A 22,003-nucleotide genomic window follows, 5' to 3' on the forward strand; every position below is an offset into this window, starting at 1 on the left:
GGGTTGAAACAATATTCAGCAGAAGGGGTCGCGGGGTCAAGACCCTTCTTCAGACTGACCTGTAAATTCTGGACAACGTCAATGAAGCCGACGTCACTGGAGCTGACGTCACAGCCCCGGTCGCCTGCTCCCCCCCCCCCCCCCCCTGTGTGACGCCATCGGCCGTGGACGCGAACGTCGACGATCCGAGGCGTCTAATTGGTGCGCCGGTTGTCTGGGAAATCCAAGCCAATAGAAACGATGTTTGCTGAGGATGGAAGATGGCGCCGCGGTGGCGCTGAGTGCGGCGGCGGGACGGTGGCTGAATGCTCCCTGTCCGACACCGCTTGCTGGGTCTGCCTCGCTCCTTCCCTCCGCCGCTTGATGGCACCCGGCTCGTCCTCCCATCGCAAACATGTCGAGTGACGGCGGCAAGAAGCAGTTCTGGAAGCGGAATGTTTCCAAAGTCCCGGGCAGGTTGGTGACGCGCAGCTTCGGCGGCCGGGCCGGGGTGTGTGGGGTCCCGGGGCGAGTGGGGTCCTGAGGCCGGGCCGGGGTGTGGGGCCGCGGGGCGGGTAAGGTCCTGAGGCCGGGGCGGGGTGTGTGGTCCCGGGGCGAGTAGGGGCCTGAGGCCGGGCCGGGGTGTGTGGTCCCGGGGCGAGTGGGGTCCTGAGGCCGGGCCGGGCTGTGTGGTCCCGGGGCGAGAGGGGTCCTGGGGCCGGGGTGTGTGGTCCAGGGAACCGGGGTGTGTGGGGGGGCGTGGCGAGTGCACTGGTCATGGGGGTCCTGGGCTGGGTGTGTGGTTCCGGGGCCGTCGTGAGTGTGTGGGGGTCCCCTGGGGGTCAAACCGTGTGCGGACGTCCCACTGCTCCGGCCGAATCGCCGGGGCCGTCGTGATCGCTGATCTGATTTCCTGCCTTGAGGCTGACCGGGCGATGTCTGTGGGTGGCAGAAGTTTTGAAAATCACCAACTCGGCATTTTGAAATTGAAGGGATAATCCAGTAAAATTAGTAAACTACTTGCGAGTTAAGCACGGTGTGTGCTGTGTGTTTTCCATGGCCAAAAATGAAAGACAGACAGTTAAGCCTATTCACAGGAAACATTTTAGAAGTGAACATTTGAATAGACTAGTGGTTTATTAATTTTTTACTCGCATCTGGACTTTACCAATTGCTTGATTTATGTAGTGCTCCTTGTTTCTTTAGTTGACCAAAAGATTTAGGTTTTTAGACTACTTGAAGGTACTTTATTCTGGCCATGGCAATTGAAGGTGCGCTTGTCATTGGTGCAGAGTAACTAAAATTGTCAAGAGAAAATAATTGGGGAAGCCTGGATTTTTGTTTGGGGGGTGGTGGTTCAGAGGTATATCCCATGGATGGATTAAATCAGGAGGAAACTGCCATTGTTTTTAGCAAGGTGAAACTTTCATCAAGCTGTCATTTCTGCCAGATGGAAGAATGTAGAGCTCAATAATGGGGTGACTTGTCCAGTGAGGCTCCATGATGGAACTTAGAAATAAGAAGGGGAAACTCACTTTGAATGGACTGCCTGATACTCCCCCTGTAGTCCAGTGTAGCTTAGAGTTAGAGGAGCATGTCAACATTAGAGGAATGTATTAGCATTACAAAATAACAGGTGTTCTGTAAGGACTGATTGGGTACAGTGCCTGGGAAGTAATGCTCCTCAAATTTGATTTGGACAGGTATGTGGATATGAAAAGTTTAGAGGGAGACACAACAATGCAGATGTTGGAATCTTGCATGAAAAAACAAATTGCTGAAAGGACCCATCGGATATTATACGTTGAGGCTCTGAATAGTGTTATAAACAGGGGAACAAGTACATGGTTCCATGAAAGTCGTGGCATGGGCAGATAGGGAGATGAAGAAAATGTTTGGCTGTCTTTCCTGCATGTCAATGAGTTGTGTCACGTTACAGCTGTACAAGTCACTCTGGTCGTCCAGCAGAGGAAGATTTAAAAAAAAAAATGCATCTATGTTACTGGGCTGGATGTGCTTGAGTTATGGGGGAGGGGGGCTGGATAGGCTGGGACTCTGTTTCCTAGAACATAGCGGATTGATGGGTGATGTTTTAGATGTATATAAAATCATGTGGGGTGAAATTAAGATAAATGTTCAGTATTTTTCCCAGGAGAGTAGATTCTAAAACTAGACGGTATATGTTTAAAGTAAGAAAGGAAAGATTTAAAAGGGAGACATAAAATGCTGAAGTAACTTAGTGGGTCGGGCAGCATCGCTGAAGGAAGTGGAAAGGCAATGTTTCGTCCGCCCTGAATCACAAGGCTTGAATCGGCCCGTTCGCAGGACGTTTCTTCGGCCAGCACAGCCGTGGGATCTTCCATCGCCCGACGGGTGCTTCAATATCGGGAGCCTCGATCGCCTCGAAGCAGCAGTTTGACTGCCTGACTGTGAGAGAAGGAGCAAGGAAGAGATACGACTTTTTCTTTACCTTCCATTACAATGAGGAGGTCCCTGGAAGAGATTCACTATGATGGATGTTTATGTTAAATTTATTTAATTGTGTTTGCTCTTTATTTTTATGACTATGGTAACGACATTTTGTTTATATTTTTTGAATGACAAATAAATTAAATTCAATCCTCCTTCAGACTATATTCCCTACGCGCTCACGAATGTAAGGCCAAATTCTGCTCTAACTCCATTTGCAGGTTTGTAGTTGGCGCCCCTATAGTGGTCCCACATCGATCAACAATGAGTCGCAGTACAGGAGGAAGATGGAGAGCTTAACAGCATAGTATCAAGACAGCAACCTTTCTCTCAATGTAGCAAAAAGTTAATCATCAGGAACTGTGGTGTAATACACATCCCTGTCTGTGTCAATGGTGCTGAAGTGGAGATGGTTGAGGGCATCTTCAGTTCAATCTAACTTTAAACATTGCCAGCAATTTGACCTGGCCCTATCACATGAATGCCACAGCTAAGAAAGCACTTCTGTTTCCTCACAAGGCTAACAATTTTTTTACATGTCTAATGACTCGTGCCATTTTTTTACAGAGGCACAATAGTAAGCCTACTTTATCTCTTTCTCTTTTCCTGAATAGTGTTGCTTTGTGATCTGTTGGACAATTTAGTGCTTTTGGAAGGTCAGAACCAGTGCATTTACTGTATCTGAAGCCACTTCCTGCAGAACCTTTGGATGGAGACTATTTGCTTATACCTTTTTGAAAGTAATAGCGATTGCTCCTCATTCTCCTTTGCCTTGAGAGTTTTTAATGTTTAGTAATTCTTTTTACCTACTATTGCAGACTAATGCTAATTATTTAACATTTCAGCCAGTTGTTTATTTTCCCATTTTAAAATTGCCTTTTTGTACTTCTCTCAAAATGTGTGTATATCTGGAGAGACCCGGACGGGATGAAATTCATGCCTAACCGCTGACATGATGTCATATTCTGGAATTAACAAAAGCCTCATTTATGTTGGAGGGAGCATGTAGCTGCAGCCTAAGAATAGGATTTGAGAAACCAAGGGCTTGTGATGCAATGTGCAGCAAAGTTTTTTAAATATAAAGATTTATTGAGATATTAAATTAAGTACTAAATGTGATGAACTGGGGAACACGTCTGAGTAGAGAAGAGGTGGTGTTCTAATGGTTTATAAAATAGGGAGCAGTCCAAGAGGATGGTAAGGAGTGGGATCTGAGGGGTGAAGGTGAGAAGCATTAACTAAATGGTTAATGTAAATGGTATACTAACTATGGATGGCAAGCTGAGAGCTGTTGCTTACAATTCCTGAGCCATGTGGGAACTTAAAGGCATTTTGCAGCAAAATGTCTTCAGATAATTATTATAGGCTCAGAGATTTTGAGCTGGAAGTTGAGGCTAATTTTCCAGAAAGCACACCCCAGAGATGGCAACTCCAGAGCAGAGGGCGTTCATGGTTCTAAATGAGTAGCCATCAGGAAGAGTATGGTATGCAGAAATTTGGGCTACTCTCAACTGCTTTGAAGAATGCTGGGAGTGATGATGCAATGCTGGAGTGGAAAATCATGGTACCAATAGGAAGGGCTGCACAAGGTGCAGAGAATAGAAATAGTGTGTGATAATTTGGGGTTGGGGAAAGTGGTTTAAAAATGCTGTTTTTGATGGTTAGCCAAAATTAAGAGAGGCATTGCTGAATCTGATGCCAGAAAATGAAATGTGCAAGGTGTCAACAAAAAAACCCCACAGGGATCAGAGTGAGTTTTGTGAACAAAGTTTAAATTAGCAACAGAGAAGAACATGGAAGAATATAGAGTAGAAGTTTTAATGATACGAATTAGATGCAGTAGAATTAAGTCAGAAGCTGTCAGAAATAAATATAGTAGGGCCATCAAGATATTTGGGGAGAAGATGTTTTAGATGCATCACACAAGAAGCATGGCATTTGAACCTGGGCATTGATGGATGATGATTGAGGTGGAGAATATGGAAAAAACTAGGATTGTGGGTGTGTGATGCATGTTAGATGAATTGTCCATTTGAGATCGGCACAAAGTGCTGGAGTAAAGGGCCTGTCCCACTTGCGTGCCCTTGGCACGCAAATTACGCGACCTCGTGGTCGCGTTGAGCCGCGACGGTACCGCGAAGGTCGCGTGCGATATCATGCGTACGCACAGCTGTCTGGAGCGCGTGACGTCATTTGAAGATGGACACAAAGCTGGACTAACTCAGCGGGACCGGCAGCATCTCTGGAGAGAAGGAATGGGTGACGTTTTGTGTCGAGACTCTTCTTCAGTCTGAAAAGAAGGGTCTTGACTCGAAACGTCACCCATTGCTTCTCTCCAGAGATGCTGCTGGTCCCGCTGAGTTACTCCAGCATTTTGTGTCCACCTTCAATTTTCTGGGAGTAGAAGTGGGGGCGGATCTGGACCGCAACAGCCGTGAACCCCAGGCCAAGTTCGACGATAGTTTTCCTGCTTCTGCTGATGTTAAAGGTGAGACGTTGCGTCGCACCAGGGTTTTGGGCCTGTCCCACTGGCCGTCAGTTACGCGACAGGCCGTTGGCGTGCAAAGATTTTGTTCGCTAGAAACATTTCGGAGTCCCGCGCGATGTCGCGCACAACTACATACCCCTCCGTGTTTCTCAGTGGGACTGGCCCAGCGTGGCCATACGATGCCCGTGCACCTCAACGCGACCACGAGGTCGCATAATTTGCATGCCAAGGACACGTAAGTGGGACAGGCCCTTAACTCAGCAAGTCAGGGAGCATCTCTGGAGCAGATTTTCTTTGTTTAGTTTCATTGAAAGTGAAACAATATATGCTTTGAGATTAATTGGCTTCTGGACTTTCTGGTCATTCTTGTAGAACCTGTTTAGATATTTTGTGGTAGAAAGGCCAAGGATATAAGTTGGAGTTAACGCCATCTGCAAAGCACTGTCTAGTGAGAGTTTCTTCTGTGGGATCTATTCAACTTCCAGTATTGATTATCTTTTTAATGTATTTCTGTTGCTGCCTTTGTTTTGGGACCAGGCTGATAATGATGAAAGCATATCCAACAGTCATAATTACCTGGCATGATACATACAGCGCCCTCCATAATGTTTGGGACAGACTCATTTATTTATTTGCCTCTGTACACCACAATTTGAGATTTGTGTTTAAAAAAAAAAAAAAATGACATGTGGTTAAAGTGCACATTGTCAGATTGTAATAAAGGCCATTTTCATCTCTTGGTTATGCAGTAACATATTTTGTGTGGTGTGTCTGTCACCGTTCCCGTCGGAAACCAGCACCTCTGCGTTGCTAATGTTTTCAACGATGATGATGATGATAAAGTGAAGGAAATATTTGAATGCTTCCACACGATTTCCATTTCTTTGCTACCTGTGTTATTGGGGAAGCAAAGGACTGCTTGCATTTATTTAGCATTGTTTTACTGTAATTTGTAGAACCATACCTTACAATGTGTTGGTGACGTGGAAAAAGAGACCAGGGAGAATTGAATAGTGTACTTAAATCCTGTAGTTTAGTTGTATCCATTTAAAAATTGGATTTGTTGTATTTATTATTTCTCTCATTGCCATGTGTACTGTCTACTCTGAGCTCCGTGAACAAGGAATTTATTTGCACCAATGTGTATATGACAATAAACCAAACTGAATCTAGAGATATTTTAGAAATAAAACTGCATCATTTTATATTTTAAATTATACTAGATCGCAAAATATAGACTATGAAGACTTCTGGAGAGTAAGGATAAGAGTATTGGGGCATCTGATGGGAGTAGGACGAAGAAAGCTAGTTCGTGAGAATGTGAGCATTGTTTTAAGGGAGAAAATAATCCAGTATGTAATGGATGGTATATAGAATGAATTCTTTAATTGGGTTGTGAGGAAAAGAAAAACACATGCCTATTAAGTCTACAAAAATATTGGATGAGGTAATCTAAAATGCAATTGAATAACTAGGATTGCCATTTACTGTCCTGTGACATTTGCACTGATTCTGTCAAATTTCCTTTGCAGTATACAACATGTTTATGGAGCTCAGCATCCTCCATTGGATCCTCTGTTGCATACAAAGTAGGTGTGAATTTTAAAATACTGATATTTATAACTTAGAAATATATATATATTGCTGGATGAAAGAATTGTACTGCTGGATGCGGTACAAGTAGTTTTGCTATAATATAGTTGTTGCATTTGTAAGAAAACTCTTGTTATAAAAAATGTTAAAGGCAAATGGGCGAGTGTGAGAGGTTGGAGAATTTCAGATTTGCTGCAGCAAAGTTATTTTTCCTGCAGGATTATCAGAAATTTCACTTTTGTAACTGCAAGCTAAAAATACTGAAGGCCGAATGTAACATTTGTTTAATCGAGTGTCATTTCTTATTGACTCAATGGCAAGCATCAAAAGAAGCGACGGCTTGTTGATTTCAATGGAATCTCTAGGTGAAAAATAGCAGCAGTGTTCTTCAGAGATGATGGTGTTTGTTAACTGTGCTGAGGGTACATGTAAAGAAGTTTTTGTTTCCCTAAACTGTTTTAATCCATGATGACATTTTTCCTGTACAATTTCCAAAGTAACACTTTTGTAGTTCTCTAGTTCTCAATTGAAATAGTGTTATAACAGTTTGACTCGTGTCATGCAAATGGCGTTCCCCAATTAATCTGTTGAGTTGTATCCAATTCGCGCAACAAAACGCAGCCGTACAAACGTATTTGTTACAATATTGAGTATTTTAATGTTAATAAGATAAACTGAATGTTGGAAAAACTCAGGTAACAACTTGAATTAAAAATTCTTAAGGCTTAAAGGTGTCCAGGAAATACCCTTGGCAAGTAGGATCAAGAGGAATTTTTTTTAGTTTGGAGTTACAGCACAGGAACAGGCCCTTCAGCCCACCGACTCTGCATTGACCAGCGATCCCCGCACACTATCACTATCCTACACTAGGGCCAATTTTTTGCATTTATACCAAGGCAATTAATCAACAAACCTGCACGTCTTTGAAGTGTGGGCGGAAGCCGAAGTTCTTGGAGAAAACACACAAAGGTTACGGGGAGAACGTACAAACTCCATACAGTCAAGTACCCATAGCCTGGATCAAACACGGTTATTTTATTCTATCTGTTTTGCCTTCATCAGAGCAATTCCTTTGGTTTCACCCAAATTTTGCAGCTGCCCTAACATCTGGATTTCTCGGGTCTTATGAAGTGTCCCTCACCTGCAGCATTAGCTGTTTCTTTTACCATCTATGGTGCTTGACCTGATTAGTTTTTCCAGCATTTTTCAATTTCTGTATTTTCTTATTCTAATCACATAAGACTGGAAGGTTAATGTGCTGATAACTTTATGTCTCCATAAAGTCATTTAAACTTGTCCTGTTATAGACACTCCCTTTGTTCTACACCTCCATCCCACTGAAAACTAGTCGTGTCTCTTCCCTCGAGTTCTGATAAAGGTCACCAACCTGAAATTTTAACTTTTTCCTTTCCTATCTGATGTGCTGAGTTTTTCAAGCGCTTTCCCTTTTTAATTTTTGATTGGGTTCCAAATACTCCAGTTACGGGCATCGGAACACAGGAATGAGTCGCAACAAACCGGGGCTGAGTTGCTGAGCCGATTCTCACGCTCATTGAGGCTGTTTGAAGTCCACTCTTCCTTCATCTGCTTGATCTTCCGTTAAATGAAAATCTTCCTTCAGTGTTTGAAAACATGCCTAATAATTTTTCAGCACTTCTAAAAAAAGTATGGGATAACTATACATTGTCATTTCTATTCCTTGGAAGGTATTTTGTACCCGTATCTAAAACAATGTATTTCTTGGTCAACAGCCTGCTCAAAGCAAATTCAAAGCCTAATTCAGCTTCAATGAGGGCAAAGAAGGTTACTACGTTCCAAGAGTTTGAAAGTATTACAAGTGATGCTTGGGATGTTGGAGATGATGATGATGACCTTATGGCTATGGCTACTCAAAATCTGAATACTGATGTTGTTATGGAAACAGCAAATAAAGTAATTCAAATACACAGCAAGTTACAGGAACAGAAGCAGCAGAACAAACCAATGGAGACATCTGGAGAACGATTGGATGATATGGAGCAAGCAGACAATAGTGTGGAAAACACAGTAAAGTCCAACAGCGGCTCAGAGTTTGATACATCAACAGGTAATTTGAATTCTTAAATGCTACTTATTCAAATTGAAGCTTTGTTAAATGGAAGGGAAAAGATTTCTTTAGGCGTTTCTCCAAAAATGCAGGTATTATTTATTTCAGTAGCTTAGTCTATTATGTCATTAGTGGGGAAAATACACATTGAGTAGCTGAGCGCACTGCATCGTTAACTTTTTGTCATAAGAGGCTGAATTCATTTGACTTTGAACTGTTAATTTTTGATTAGATATTCTTTTTAAATATTAATTTTATTAGAAGCAATTGTACAAGGAGAAAGTAATGGACATAACAATTATACAATTTCCGTACAACTTCAGTTTTAACATTTTATAAACTAATAAGAAAATTGGAAAGAAGGAAAAAGAAGAAAGGAAAAAGAAAAGAAAGAATTTCGAAAAAGATACGACAAAGAAAAAAGAAAAACCCCTGAATTAATGAAGAAGGGAAAAAAAACCCGGAGATATATCCCACTACCCTTCCCTACGCCTGCTCACCCGACCCTAGTGTCGGTTTTGAATTTGTGTTCAACCACTATGTTGAAGAAATTCAATGAAAGGAGACCATATTTTGGAAAATTGATCTGATTTGTCAGACAAAACAAGCCTTATTTTTTCTAAATGTAGTGTCTCGGTCATTTCTGTGATCCACATCTTCACTGTGGGAATTGTTATATTTTTCCAGAATTTAAGTATACGTTTTTTCACAGTTATTAAACCATGGTCAAGGAAGCGTCTTTGGAATATCGTTAACTTAGGGCAGCCCTCTGACATTCCTAATATTATTAATTTTGAATCTGACTCCAATAGTGTTTTGAGTGTTTTAGAAATGGTATTGAATATTCCCGTCCAGAAGTTTTGTATTTTTATACAGGATACAAAAGAATGAGTTAGGGTTGCTTCTTGGAAGTGACATTTATCAGAGAGGAGAGACAGTTGGGAAGATCTTGTTCAATTTGGTCTTTGAGTAGTATAACCTATGCAATACTTTGAATTGTATCAGGCAATGCCTGACATTTAAAGAACAGTAATGTATGTATAGTAGGCTTTCCATATATCTTTTGAAATCCAAAATTTAAACTAATTGTTAGCCATTTAACTTTTTATATTGCAATAAAGGGAGGCTATGAATTGGGCCAGCGCTGGTGTCCAGGGACCAATTTCATTCATCTGATTGCTCCCTTATGCACCATTTCTCACAACTTGTTCTTTTGAATCTTTTGATTCATTTTTTCACTTTTGTTATGACACAGAAGGAGGTAAATTTCTGCACTTCTGGTGGAGCAATCCCTAATGCACTGACAATATTGTCATTCCTATTCATTGAAAGATTGTACTGAAGTATCTAAAATTATAATTGTTAGGCAATCACATGAATACCATTTCTTCATTCTCTTGTCACCCATTGCATGCTCAACTTCACCCTCATTTTTCTAGCACCCATATAAGGAAGAGTAATTTGTAGGAAACAATTAACTTTCCAACCAGCATGTCTCTGCGATATGGAACTGAAGCACCGAGCGGAAAGACTCACTGGAAGAGTATGCAAAATATGGGCACACAGCATCTGAGTTCAGAGTTTTTAAATGAACTCAGGTGCAAAGAGACAGTGACACTAACTGCTGTGTGACAGTATAAATAGCTGGCGCAGATTAAAAGTGAGATTGCTTATAGTGTTTTCTTATGGTTAGCCATATATTGACAACAGTTTTTCATTGCCATACTACAACCATTCTGAAAATGGCTGATGTGATGTAATCCATTAGTTTTGCTCATCATCCCTCGAGCTGGTCATATCCTTCTCCGTAACTGCTCGAATGCTATATGGAATATATCTCTTTTTTTTTTAAACGGTTCGTAGTTTAGATTGATAATAAAATCTAAAAGTACCCCTAATTTTAAATTTGGGATATTTTTGATATGTTAAATTAAACCTTTTCCCTAGCAATCAGACAATGTAGTGTCATAAAAGTGGATTGATTATTTACAGTGTTAAACATTCAGCACCTTGAGAATCTTGAGAATGTTTTAGTGACATGTACAGTGTCCTCCATAACGTTTGGGACAGACCCATTTATTTATTTGCCTCTGTACTCCACAATTTGAGATTTGTAAAATAAAAAAAAATCACATCTGGTCAAAGCGCACCTTGTCAAATTTCACCATGTAGAAATTACAGCTGTGTTTATATGCAGTTTCCCCCCCCCCCCCCCCCCCCCCCCCCCCCTCCCCCATTTCAGGACACCATAATGTTTGGGACACATGGCTACACGGAGAGCTCTTAACACCTAGTCTTTCCAGCAACTTTGGAAACTTTTATTGCTGTTTGTCAACATGAGGACCAAAGTTGTGCCAATGAATGTCAAAGAAGCCATAATGAGAGTGAGAAACAAGAATAAAGCTGTGAGACATCAGCCAAACCTTAGGCTTACCAAAATCAACTGTTAGGAACATCATTAAGAAGAAAGGGCACTGGTGAGCTTACTAATCGCAAAGGGACTGGCAGGCCAAGGAAGACCTCCACAGAAGAATTCTCTTTATAATAAATGAAATATTCCCGACAATTTTCCTGTTATTTTGTAAACACTAAGTATTCTCAATAAGAAGGTATATCAGATTAGTTATGACACATTGTATTGCAAGAGAGCACTGGTGAGCTTACAAATTGCAAAGGAACTGGCAGGCCAAGGAAGACCTCCACAGCTGATGACAGATGAATTTTCTCTATAATAAAGAAAAACGCCAAACGCCTGTCCGACAGATCAGAAACACTGTTCAAGAATCAGGTGTGGATTTGTCAATGACCACTGTCCGCAGAAGACTTCATGAACAGAAATACAGAGGCTACACGGCAAGATACAAACTACTGGTTAGCTGCAAAAATCGGATGGCCAGGTTGCAGTTTGCCAAGAAATACTTAAAAGAGCAACCACAGTTCTGGGGAAAAAAGGTCTTGTGGACAGATGAGATGAAGAATAACTTAAATCAGAGTGGTGGCAAGAGCAAAGTATGGAAGAGAGAAGGAACTGCCCATGATCCAAAGCATCTGTGAAACACGGTGGTGGGGGTGTAATGGCCTGGAGCAATGTTCCCTCTAAGCTGTGAGCATGTGCGCACACAAGTTTTGAAACAAGCGCACAAAGGATTTTGAAATTCTGAAAAAAAATTAGAGCAGAGACTTTTTTGAATTTCAAAATCCACGGCCCGATCCGGCACCGGGGACAGCTGCATTGGCATCGGGGAAATCCGGTCCGCTGGCGCCGCATCCGGTCCACGGGCATTGGTCCCCACACTCCACCTGGGGGAGGACCAGGGCCACCATCCTCAAAGATGGCGGCGCTGTTCGCAGGAACTCAGCGGTAAATGGACATGACTCTACCTTGGGGAGGGAGGTGGGGAGGGGAGGGAGGTGGAGGCGAACTGGGGGGGGGGGGGGGGAGGAGAGGAGGAGATGGGAGATGGGTGATGGGGAGAGGGGGGAGATGGGGGAGGACTTGTTAGTGTTAAAATAAAGAACTGTTTCATTTGAAAAACAAAAGCAATCAAGAGTCTGTCATAGACACTACAATGTTACCTAAAATGTAGTAATCAATACAATCATATTGACTTTATTGTACAGTTTACAAAGATCCATTTCAAATTCTGTAGCTGGCTTATTGAGTTTTTATTGAAATATGTTTTGATTCACCATGTCAAATTTAAAGGATGCAAAGGGTGTGAAGTGTGAAAGAACTGCAAGCTGGTTTAAAGTTGAATGGCTTAACGAAATAATAAAAACTGCCACACAAAGCTCATGAGGTCATATATTTGCACAAGAATTCAGTGCCCACACACATTTGTAACAGCATAAAAAAATTGCTCAATACAACATTTCTGCACTCATAAAGTACTAAAAATTAGATGGAACGTTGGCCTGCTGAATGAACTGGCTCACTTATCTTCATTGATGATACAACTGCCAATGGTAGTAACATTATCAATTCTGAAGTGTATAGACACATCCTATCTGTTCAAGTTCAAACAAATGCCTCAAAACTCATTGGCCAGCGGTTTATTCTACAGCAAGACAATTATCCCAAACATACTGCTAAAGCAACAAAGGAGTTTTTCAATGCTAAAAATTGGTCAATTCTTGAGTGGCTAAGTCAATCACCCGATCTGAACCCAATTGAGCATGCCTTTTATATGCTGAAAAGAAAACTGAAGGGGACTAGCCCCCAAGATAAGCTAAAGATGGCTGCAGTACAGGCCTGGCAGAGGAGACGCCCAGCAACTGGTGATGTCCATGAATTGCATACTTCAAGCAGTCATTGCATGCAAAGGATATACAAGAAAATACTAAACATGACAATTTTCATTTACATGACATTGCTGTGTCCCAAAGATTATGGTGCCCTGAAATATGGGGGATTGGGGGGGGGGGGGGGGGAAGATTTGACATGAATTGTGGCAAAATACAGTAATTACTGGATTGCTTCACTGGCTTGTGCCATTGCACACAGAAACAGGATTGTGCAAATAAATTAATTGTCGAAGGGAATACTTTAGAATTCTGGAATATGGGAAGGTGCATATTGGAAAGGTTGTATCTCAACAGGGTCAAAGCAAATACCTTAATGAGGCCCATCAGTCTGAAGAAGGGTTTCGGCCCGAAACGTTGCCTATTTTCTTCGCTCCATAGATGCTGCTGCACCTGCTGAGTTTCTCCAGCAATTTTATGTACCTTAGATCTTCCAGCATCTGCAGTTCCTTCTTGAACACCTTAATGAGGATGTTCTTTAACAACTTTTGATGAGTGGTTAAACTATCACAACGGCATAATAATCTGAAATTATTTTTATAAGTATGTTTCAAAATTGGATGCAGAATGTACAGTGGAGACAAATAATTGGGCAGAGTGCAAAGAGTTTAAAAAGTAGTAAAAACAGTTTGGAGAAAGAAGCAAAAACTGTTTGTGGCTCTTGAGTTTATATCAAAATATAAATAATTTCAATTAAACATTGAAACAAATTAAAATGAAAATGACCTTTGGTCGTAAATTTTTCTTCAGATGGGGGCTACCAGTTTGCTTACTGTTGCATCAGGTCCATAGCAGATGCTTTCTCCCCTGCCCTAAACCCATCTCTGGAACACTTGGGCAACAAGGACTCTTATGTTAGACTTTTATATATTCATTACAGCACTGCTTTCAACACCATAACCCCATCCACATTCATCTCCTATATTGTATTAATTTTCAGTGCAGCATTTCTGATTGTATTAATACTTTTTATGGAATTTGCAGACTTAAATCATCGTGAGACGACCCTGTCACAAAGGCAGCAGTCGGTCTCCCCAACATCGCCAACTCTATCGGCAGCAGGAATTGCAGACCAGAATTCCTCAGATGGGCCTCTAATGTCGGAAAGAGAAATGACTCGTTTAGAAAAATTCAGACAGCTGTTGGCAGGTCCAAATACTGATTTAGGTAAGCTTTAACTCTCGTCAAGTGAAGACATCTTCTGATGATGGACAATGATCCTATTCTATGTTAAGATGAGATGTGGCCATATAATCTACCTCTAATTTCAGGGAGGGCATCCTCTACCTATTTTGTTTAACATGAACATTATAAACTCAGAGTCATTGGAATCAAATAAAAAATGATGGAAGTCTAAAGAGTTTTATGTAGAGATAAAAGACTGCAGATGCTGGAAGACAAAACAAGTTGCTGGTGGAAGTTGGTGTGTCAAGCAATGTTTGTCATGATGGAGGGTCTCGACACAAAATGTTTACACAGATCTTTTTCATCCAGGTGCTGCTTGGTATACTGAGTTCCTGCAGCTTTTTTTTTGTCGTCAATCTGATGACCAGCAACCACTAGAGCAAAAATAGTCATACTGATAGAATCTGGCAAAAGAAAGATTTGAGAATGACTCTTAATTGTTTCCTTAAAAGTATTGGTCAACTTGAATCAGTAAGCCAAATCTTGATTTATGTCAGGAAAAATGTTGTAGATCCCAAATATATTTTAATACTTGATTTGTGGTAAACTTGTCGTATGCTTTACTGCGGGGGTTGGCAACCTACGGCCCCCGGGCCGAATGCGGCCCGTAATCCGAAATCATCCGGCATGCAGGCATTTTTTTTTTTCCCCCCGTATTCATCTGGTCCGCAGACTATCATCATCTCAAGTACCTCCTGGGTAAAGATCATGGAGTGGAGCAAGATACTCCACTCCTGCGTAGTCCAATGTACTGAGGTGTAGTATGTAAAGGAACGTAACTGCCGCCATCGTAGAATGCTCAACCCGACTTCCGGTTTCATTGACATACCACTCGCCAATAGAAAAGTAACAACCCGATGAAATTGACGTAACATCTTGCTGCTTCAAAAATGGAAGGATATAAAAAGTCATACTGTACCTCTAAAATTTATAGCAGATTAAATCTATTAGTATTTTAAATTTCAAGATCCGGATGATTATTTTTGTAAACGTTGATCTACCACGGTGCTTGTGGTTAAGAGGCTGGAATCTCTCTATCCCTCTCTATCCCTCTCTCCCCCCCATCTCTCTCCCCCCATCTCCCCCCATCTCTCTCTCCCCCCATCTCTCTCCCCCCATCTCTCTCCCCCCATCTCCCCCCCCCCATCTCTCTCTCCCCCCATCTCTCTCTCCCCCCCCATCTCTCTCCCCCCATCTCTCTCCCCCCATCTCTCTCCCCCCCCATCTCTCTCCCCCCATCTCTCTCCCCCCATCTCTCTCTCCCCATCTCTCCCCCCCCCCCGCTCTCTCTCCCCCCATCTCTCTCCCCCCATCTCTCTCCCCCCATCTCTCTCCCCCCATCTCTCTCCCCCCATCTCTCTCCCCCCATCTCTCTCCCCCCCATCTCTCTCTCTCTCCCCCCATCTCTCTCCCCCCATCTCTCCCTCCCCCCTCTCCCTCCCCTATCCCCCCCCTCTCCCCCCCCTCCCCCCCTCTCTCCCCCCCCCCCCCTCTCCCCCCCCCATCTCTCCCCCCCCCCATCTCTCCCCCCCCCATCTCTCCCCCCCCATCTCTCCCCCCCCATCTCCCCCTCCCCCCCCATCTCTCCCCCCCCATCTCTCCCCCCCCATCTCTCCCCCCCCCCCCATCTCTCCCCCCCCCATCTCTCTCCCCCCCCCATCTCTCTCTCCCCCCCCATCTCTCTCTCCCCCCCATCTCTCTCCCTCTTCTCTCTCCCCCTTCTCTCTCCCCTCTCTCTCTCTCCCTCCATCTTTCTCTCCCTCCATCTCTCTCTCCCCATCTCTCTCCCCCATCTCTCTCCCTCCATCTCTCTCTCCCCCCCATCTCTCTCCCCCCCCATCTCTCTCCCCCCCCATCTCTCTCCCCCCCCCATCTCTCTCCCCCCCCATCTCTCTCTCTCCCCCCCATCTCTCTCTCCCCCCCCATCTCTCTCCCCCCCCATCTCTCTCTCCCCCCCCCCATCTCTCTCCCCCCCATCTCTCCCCCCCCCATCTCTCCCCCCCCCCATCTCTCCCCCCCCCATCTCTCTCCCCCCCCCATCTCTCTCCCCCCCCCATCTCTCTCCCCCCCCATCTCTCTCCCCCCCCCCATCTCTCTCCCCCCCCATCTCTCTCTCCCCCCCCATCTCTCCCCCCCCATCTCTCTCCCCCCCCCTCTCTCTCTCCCCCCCCCTCTCTCCTCTTCCTCTCCCCCCCCCCATCTCTCTCCCCCCCCCATCTCTCCTCCCCCCCCTCTCTCCCCCCCCATCTCTCTCCCCCCCCCTCCCATCTCTCTCCCCCCCCCATCTCTCTCCCCCCCATCTCTCTCCCCCCCATCTCTCTCCCCCCCCCCCCTCCTCTCTCTCCCCCCCTCTCCTCTCTCCCCCCCCATCTCTCTCCCCCCCCATCTCTCTCCCCCCCCCATCTCTCTCCCCCCCCCCCTCTCTCCCCCCCCATCTCTCTCTCCCCCCCCCATCTCTCTCCCCCCCCCATCTCTCTCCCCCCCCCCATCTCTCTCCCCCCCCATCTCTCTCTCCCCCCCATCTCCCCCCCCCATCTCTCTCCCCCCCCATCTCTCTCCCCCCCCATCTCTCTCCTCCCCCCATCTCTCTCCCCCCCCATCTCTCCCTCTCTCCCCCCCCCATCTCTCTCTCCCCCCCATCTCTCTCTCTCTCCGCTCTCCTCCCTCTCTCACTCCCTCTCTCTCTCTCACTCTCTATACGTATATATACATATATATGTGTCTCTCTCTCCGCTCTCCTCTCTCCCTCCATCTCTCTCCCCCTCGCCCCCTCTCTCTCCTCTCTCTCCCCCTCCTCCCCCCTCTCTCCCCCCCTCTCTCTCCCTCTCTCTCTCTCCCATCTCTCCCTCTCTTCAGCATTATGCGTTGCCTGTGCGTAAAATTTGATCACACCTCCGTACGTCCGCGTATGTGTGAGTAAATGTGAATCGGCGCGAGTTAGTGCCAGCGTGCATGCCCGAGAGACGAGAAGTGCCCACGCTGCTCTGCCTCTGGCCTTTATTCCCAGTAAGCAGAATTCTTCCAACTTCCGTGGACCCCCAGCTGAACCCAGCTCCAAAATAAATTCCAAATGTGAAACCTGAAACGATGCAATTTGATACAAATCCACATTAAAAAATGAGGGAATCTGCTTTCGAAAATCCTAAATTTCATATCTGCAGCCAATAGGTCAGGTCAAACTTTTGGAGTCTTGCAACATCTACTTGTGAATGGTAGACAATTAAAACAGCTGATGGGGTGAGGTAGCTCTATGAACATATTCCTGGTGAAGGTAGAGTGTAATGCATAAGTGCCAAAAAAATCTGAAGGCTGTTCTCAAAAAAACCCTCACCGTTTGCAACGATGTATCTACTGCCAAATTGTGGGCGCAAGTAAGATAGTATGTTAGAAAAGTAAAACCTTATGAACTCAAACATGAGAAATTGTTTTTGTTTATACTTGAGATTATTCAGATTATTATGTGTGGAAAGATTTACTGTCTGACCATTGATGATGCCGCGGGATTTTTGCTTAAAGTACAAATTTGAATTGTCTTCGTTCTAAAAGTCTTGAAGGTTAATCTGTTACTGCATCCTTTAATACTTGGTTGCTGTTACTGGCAGGATCACCTATTTTGTTCAGTGTTTCCACTTTGAAGGAAATTACCCGAAATTCGGAAAATTATGGTTGTCTGGGTAATTTTAGAGAAATGAAATAATTTCGGGAAATTTTCCCATCCGGCCCGGGGGGATGATTTGAGGGGAAAAAAAAAATTTGTGCCATTAATAATAATAATAATAATAATAAGTTTTATTTATGGGCGCCTTTCAAGAGTCTCAAGGACACCTTACAAACATTTAGCAGGTAGAGGAAAAACATGTAAGGGGAATGAAATAAATAGTAGAGACATGACTAGTACACAAAGTAAAGACAGAATACAATTCAAAACACAATATGAGGCAATTAATGCACAGATGAAAAGGGAGGGGGACGTGGGGCTAAGGATAGTCAGAGGTGAAGAGATGGGTCTTGAGGCGGGACTGGAAGATGGTGAGGGACACGGAATTGCGGATCAGTTGGGGGAGGGGAGTTCCAGAGCCTGGGAGCTGCCCTGGAGAAGGCTCTGTCCCCAAAACTGCGGAGGTTGGACGTGGATGGAGAGGAGACCGGCTGATGTGGATCTGAGGGACCGTCAGGGTTGGTAAGGGGAGAGGAGGTCAGTGAGATATGGGGGGGGCCAGATGGTGGAGGGCTTTGTAGGTGAGGATCAGGATTTTGTAGGTGATCCGGTGGGAGATGGGAAGCCAGTGAAGTTGTTTGAGGACTGGAGTGATGTGATGCCAGGATTTGGTATGGGTGATGAGTCGGGCGGCTGCGTTCTGGACCAGTTGGAGTCGGTTGATGTAGGTGGAGCTGATGCCATGGAGAAGTGAGTTGCAATAGTCCAGTCGGGAGGAGATGAAGGCATGGATGAGTCTTTCAGCAGCGGGAGGTGTGAGAGAGGGTCTGAGTTTGGCGATATTGCGGAGATGAAAGAAGGAGGTTTTAATGACATGGCGGATGTGAGGCTCAAGGGAGAGGGTGGAATCAAAGATCACGCCAAGGTTGCGGGCCTTGGGAGATGGGGAGAGTGGTGCCGTCGATGCTGAGAGTGGGGGTATTGATTTTGCTGAGTGTGGCTTTGGAGCCTATGAGGAGGAATTCTGTCTTATCGCTGTTGAGTTTGAGGAAGTTATGTTGCATCCAGGTTTTTATAGCTGACAAACAGGAGTTGATATGGGAGGGGGGGGGTTGTGGGGGGATTTGGTGCCGAGGTAGATCTGGGTGTCATCGGCGTAGCAGTGGAAGTCCAGGTTGAAGCGGTGGAGTATCTGACCCATGGGGAGGATGTAGATGATGAAGAGGAGGGGGCTGAGTACGGAGCCTTGGGGAACGCCTTGAGTGACTGTGGCTGTAGCAGAGGTGTGGTTGTGGAGAGAGATGAAGTGGGATCTGTTGGAAAGGTAGGAACGGAGCCAGCTGAGTGCAGAGCCTTCAATGCCGAGGTCTTTGAGTCTGGTGAGCAAGATGTTATGGTTGCGCAGTTGGGGGAGGCCGGTGACGTGGTCGGGACGCAAAATGATGCCGTCTCCCCACGCGTGTGCAGTGGGCCCGGGCGGGATCAGATCACCAGCATTTTCAATCCACACAATCTTACATCGCCTCGATACCTCGTTGCTAGTTTGGGTGAGTGGGGTCGTGGAATATTGTGTTGGGGGAGGGGGGGAGTCAGACCCAACGAGTCCAAGCTTATTTTGTATCGGGGATGTCAAACTACCCGCGAAGGGGTGCAATCCAGCCCGCGGGATGATTTGGGAAAAAAAAGGAGTGCCCGCTTCTCCGGGCCCGCAGCTGTGGTGTCTGCCTTCCGGTCCATCGCCTCCATCCACAGCATCGGAGCCTCGCCGCCGGTCAGCGTGGCATCCAGGGAGGGGGTTCACTGCCGGCGGTCCGGGGAGACCGTTCTCCCGTCGCCGAGCAGGAGCGGGAACGACTGAATCTGAACCCAGTCCTGGCAGCGGCCATGACACCCAACACCAGGCCATGCCCACTCCTCCCCACGCCGCGATCCCAACGCTGCGAGGGAGGGAGAGAGGGACGTGGGGAGGGAGAGAGAGAGAGGGGAAGGGCGGAGGGATAGAGAGGGAGGCGGAGGAAAGAGGGGGGGAGGGAGAGAGGAGAGAATGAGGTGGGGAAAGCGAAAGGGGGAGTGGGAGGGAGCCGTCACAACCCAGTAATTTAGTTTGAGGCTAATTAGAGGCTGTATGGTAACTCACATTTCACTGTACCTTAATTGGTGCATGTGACAAATAAATAATTTGATTGATTGATTGTTGTATTGAGTTATTTGTGACATTATTCCAGGCACACACTGTACTGAACACACAATATGCATACCATACAGGCTAGGCTACATCATATATGTGCACAGTGCATAACGCCTTGCATAACACTGTAGGTGAAGGGCCTGTCCCACCAGCATGTGATTGCATGCGTCTAGCGCAACCAAACGTGGTCGCTTGAGGCGTACGACCTCGAGGGGCCGGTCCCACTTCTATCGGTGGAGGCATATGGAGTTGTGCGGGGCTGGTCCCGACATCGTGCGGGGCTCCAAAAATCTTGCACTGGTGAAATCATTGGACAAAGTCAGCATGGATTGGTGAAATCATTGGACAAAGTCAGCATGGATTTACGAAAGGTAAATCTTGTCTGACGAATCTTATAGAATTTTTCGAGGATGTAACTAGTAGCGTGGATAGGGGAGAACCAGTGGATGTGGTGTATCTGGACTTCCAGAAGGCTTTCGATAAGGTCCCACATAAGAGATTAGTATACAAACTTAAAGCACAAGGCATTGGGGGTTCAGTATTGATGTGGATAGAGAACTGGCTGGCAAACAGGAAGCAAAGAGTAGGAGTAAACGGGTCCTTTTCACAATGGCAGGCAGTGACTAGTGGGGTACCGCAAGGCTCAGTGCTGGGACCCCAGCTATTTACAATATATATTAATGATCTGGATGAGGGAATGAAGGCAATATCTCCAAGTTTGCGGATGACACTAAGCTGGGGGGCAGTGTTAGCTGTGAGGAGGATGCTAGGAGACTGCAAGGTGACTTGGATAGGCTGGGTGAGTGGGCAAATGTTTGGCAGATGCAGTATAATGTGGATAAATGTGAGGTTATCCATTTTGGTGGCAAAAAACGGGAAAGCATTATCTAAATGGTGGCCGATTGGGAAAGGGGGAGATGCAGCGAGACCTAGGTGTCATGGTACACCAGTCATTGAAGGTAGGCATGCAGGTGCAGCAGGCAGTAAAGAAAGCGAATGGTATGTTAGCTTTCATTGCAAAAGGATTTGAGTATAGGAGCAGGGAGGTACTACTGCAGTTGTACAGGGTCTTGGTGAGACCACACCTGGAGTATTGCGTACAGTTTTGGTCTCCAAATCTGAGGAAGGACATTATTGCCATAGAAGGAGTGCAGAGACGGTTCACCAGACTGATTCCTGGGATGGCAGGACTGTCTTATGAAGAAAGACTGGATAGACTTGGTTTATACTCTCTAGAATTTAGAAGATTGAGAGGGGATCTTATAGACTTACAAAATTCTTAAGGGGTTGGACAGGCTAGATGCAGGAAGATTGTTCCCGATGTTAGGGAAGTCCAGGACAAGGGGTCACAGCTTAAGGATAAGGGGGAAATCCTTTAAAACCGAGATGAGAAGAACTTTTTTCACACAGAGAGTGGTGAATCTCTCTGGAACTCTCTGCCACAGAGGGTAGTCGAGGCCAGTTCATTGGCTATATTTAAGAGGGAGTTAGATGTGCCCCTTGTGGCTAAGGGGATCAGGGGGTATGGAGAGAAGGCAGGTACGGGATACTGAGTTGGATGATCAGCCATGATCATATTGAATGGCGGTGCAGGTTCGAAGGGCCGAATGGCCTACTCCTGCACCTAATTTCTATGTTTCTATGTTTGAAAATTTTGCGCGTCAACGACCTGTCGGCCCACAGCCGCATTGAGGCCGTACGCAACGTCTCAACGCCATACGCAGCGTCTCGACGCCATACGCAGCGTCTCAACGCCGTACGCAGCGTCTTGACGGCGTAAGCCTAGTGCGTGGCGTTGCGCGATGACGTCACAGCCCGGCGTGCCATTGCGCGATGACGTTACCGCCCAACGCGGTGCGACGTCCAAATTCAGTCGGCCCGCCTCCTGCCCAGCTGATCGGTTAGTTTGACTTAAATTACGTCACGTGCGAACTTTGCGTGTACTTAGCGCGAGCTCCGCTTCCATTTGGTCGCACTAGACGCATGCAATCGCATGCTGGTGGGACAGGCCCTTGAGTAACAAGCAGGCAGATGCGGTGTCGTTACATAGATCTG

General features: G+C 45.5%; 1 protein-coding gene across 1 annotated transcript in view; it reads left to right on the forward strand.

Annotated features, from left to right (window-relative positions):
* Positions 1-219: 219 nt before the first annotated feature.
* tbc1d22a (TBC1 domain family, member 22a) overlaps positions 220-22,003 on the forward strand; it is a 170,861-nt gene continuing 149,077 nt past the window's right edge. Inside the window, 4 exon segments of the mRNA XM_055653036.1 lie at positions 220-456; positions 6,469-6,525; positions 8,281-8,615; positions 13,902-14,084. Coding sequence (XP_055509011.1) covers positions 395-456; positions 6,469-6,525; positions 8,281-8,615; positions 13,902-14,084 — 637 coding nt within the window. The 5' untranslated portion in view covers positions 220-394.

Source organism: Leucoraja erinacea, chromosome 22 (assembly GCF_028641065.1).
Source record: "Leucoraja erinacea ecotype New England chromosome 22, Leri_hhj_1, whole genome shotgun sequence".
Classification (NCBI taxonomy): Eukaryota; Metazoa; Chordata; class Chondrichthyes; order Rajiformes; family Rajidae; genus Leucoraja; species Leucoraja erinaceus.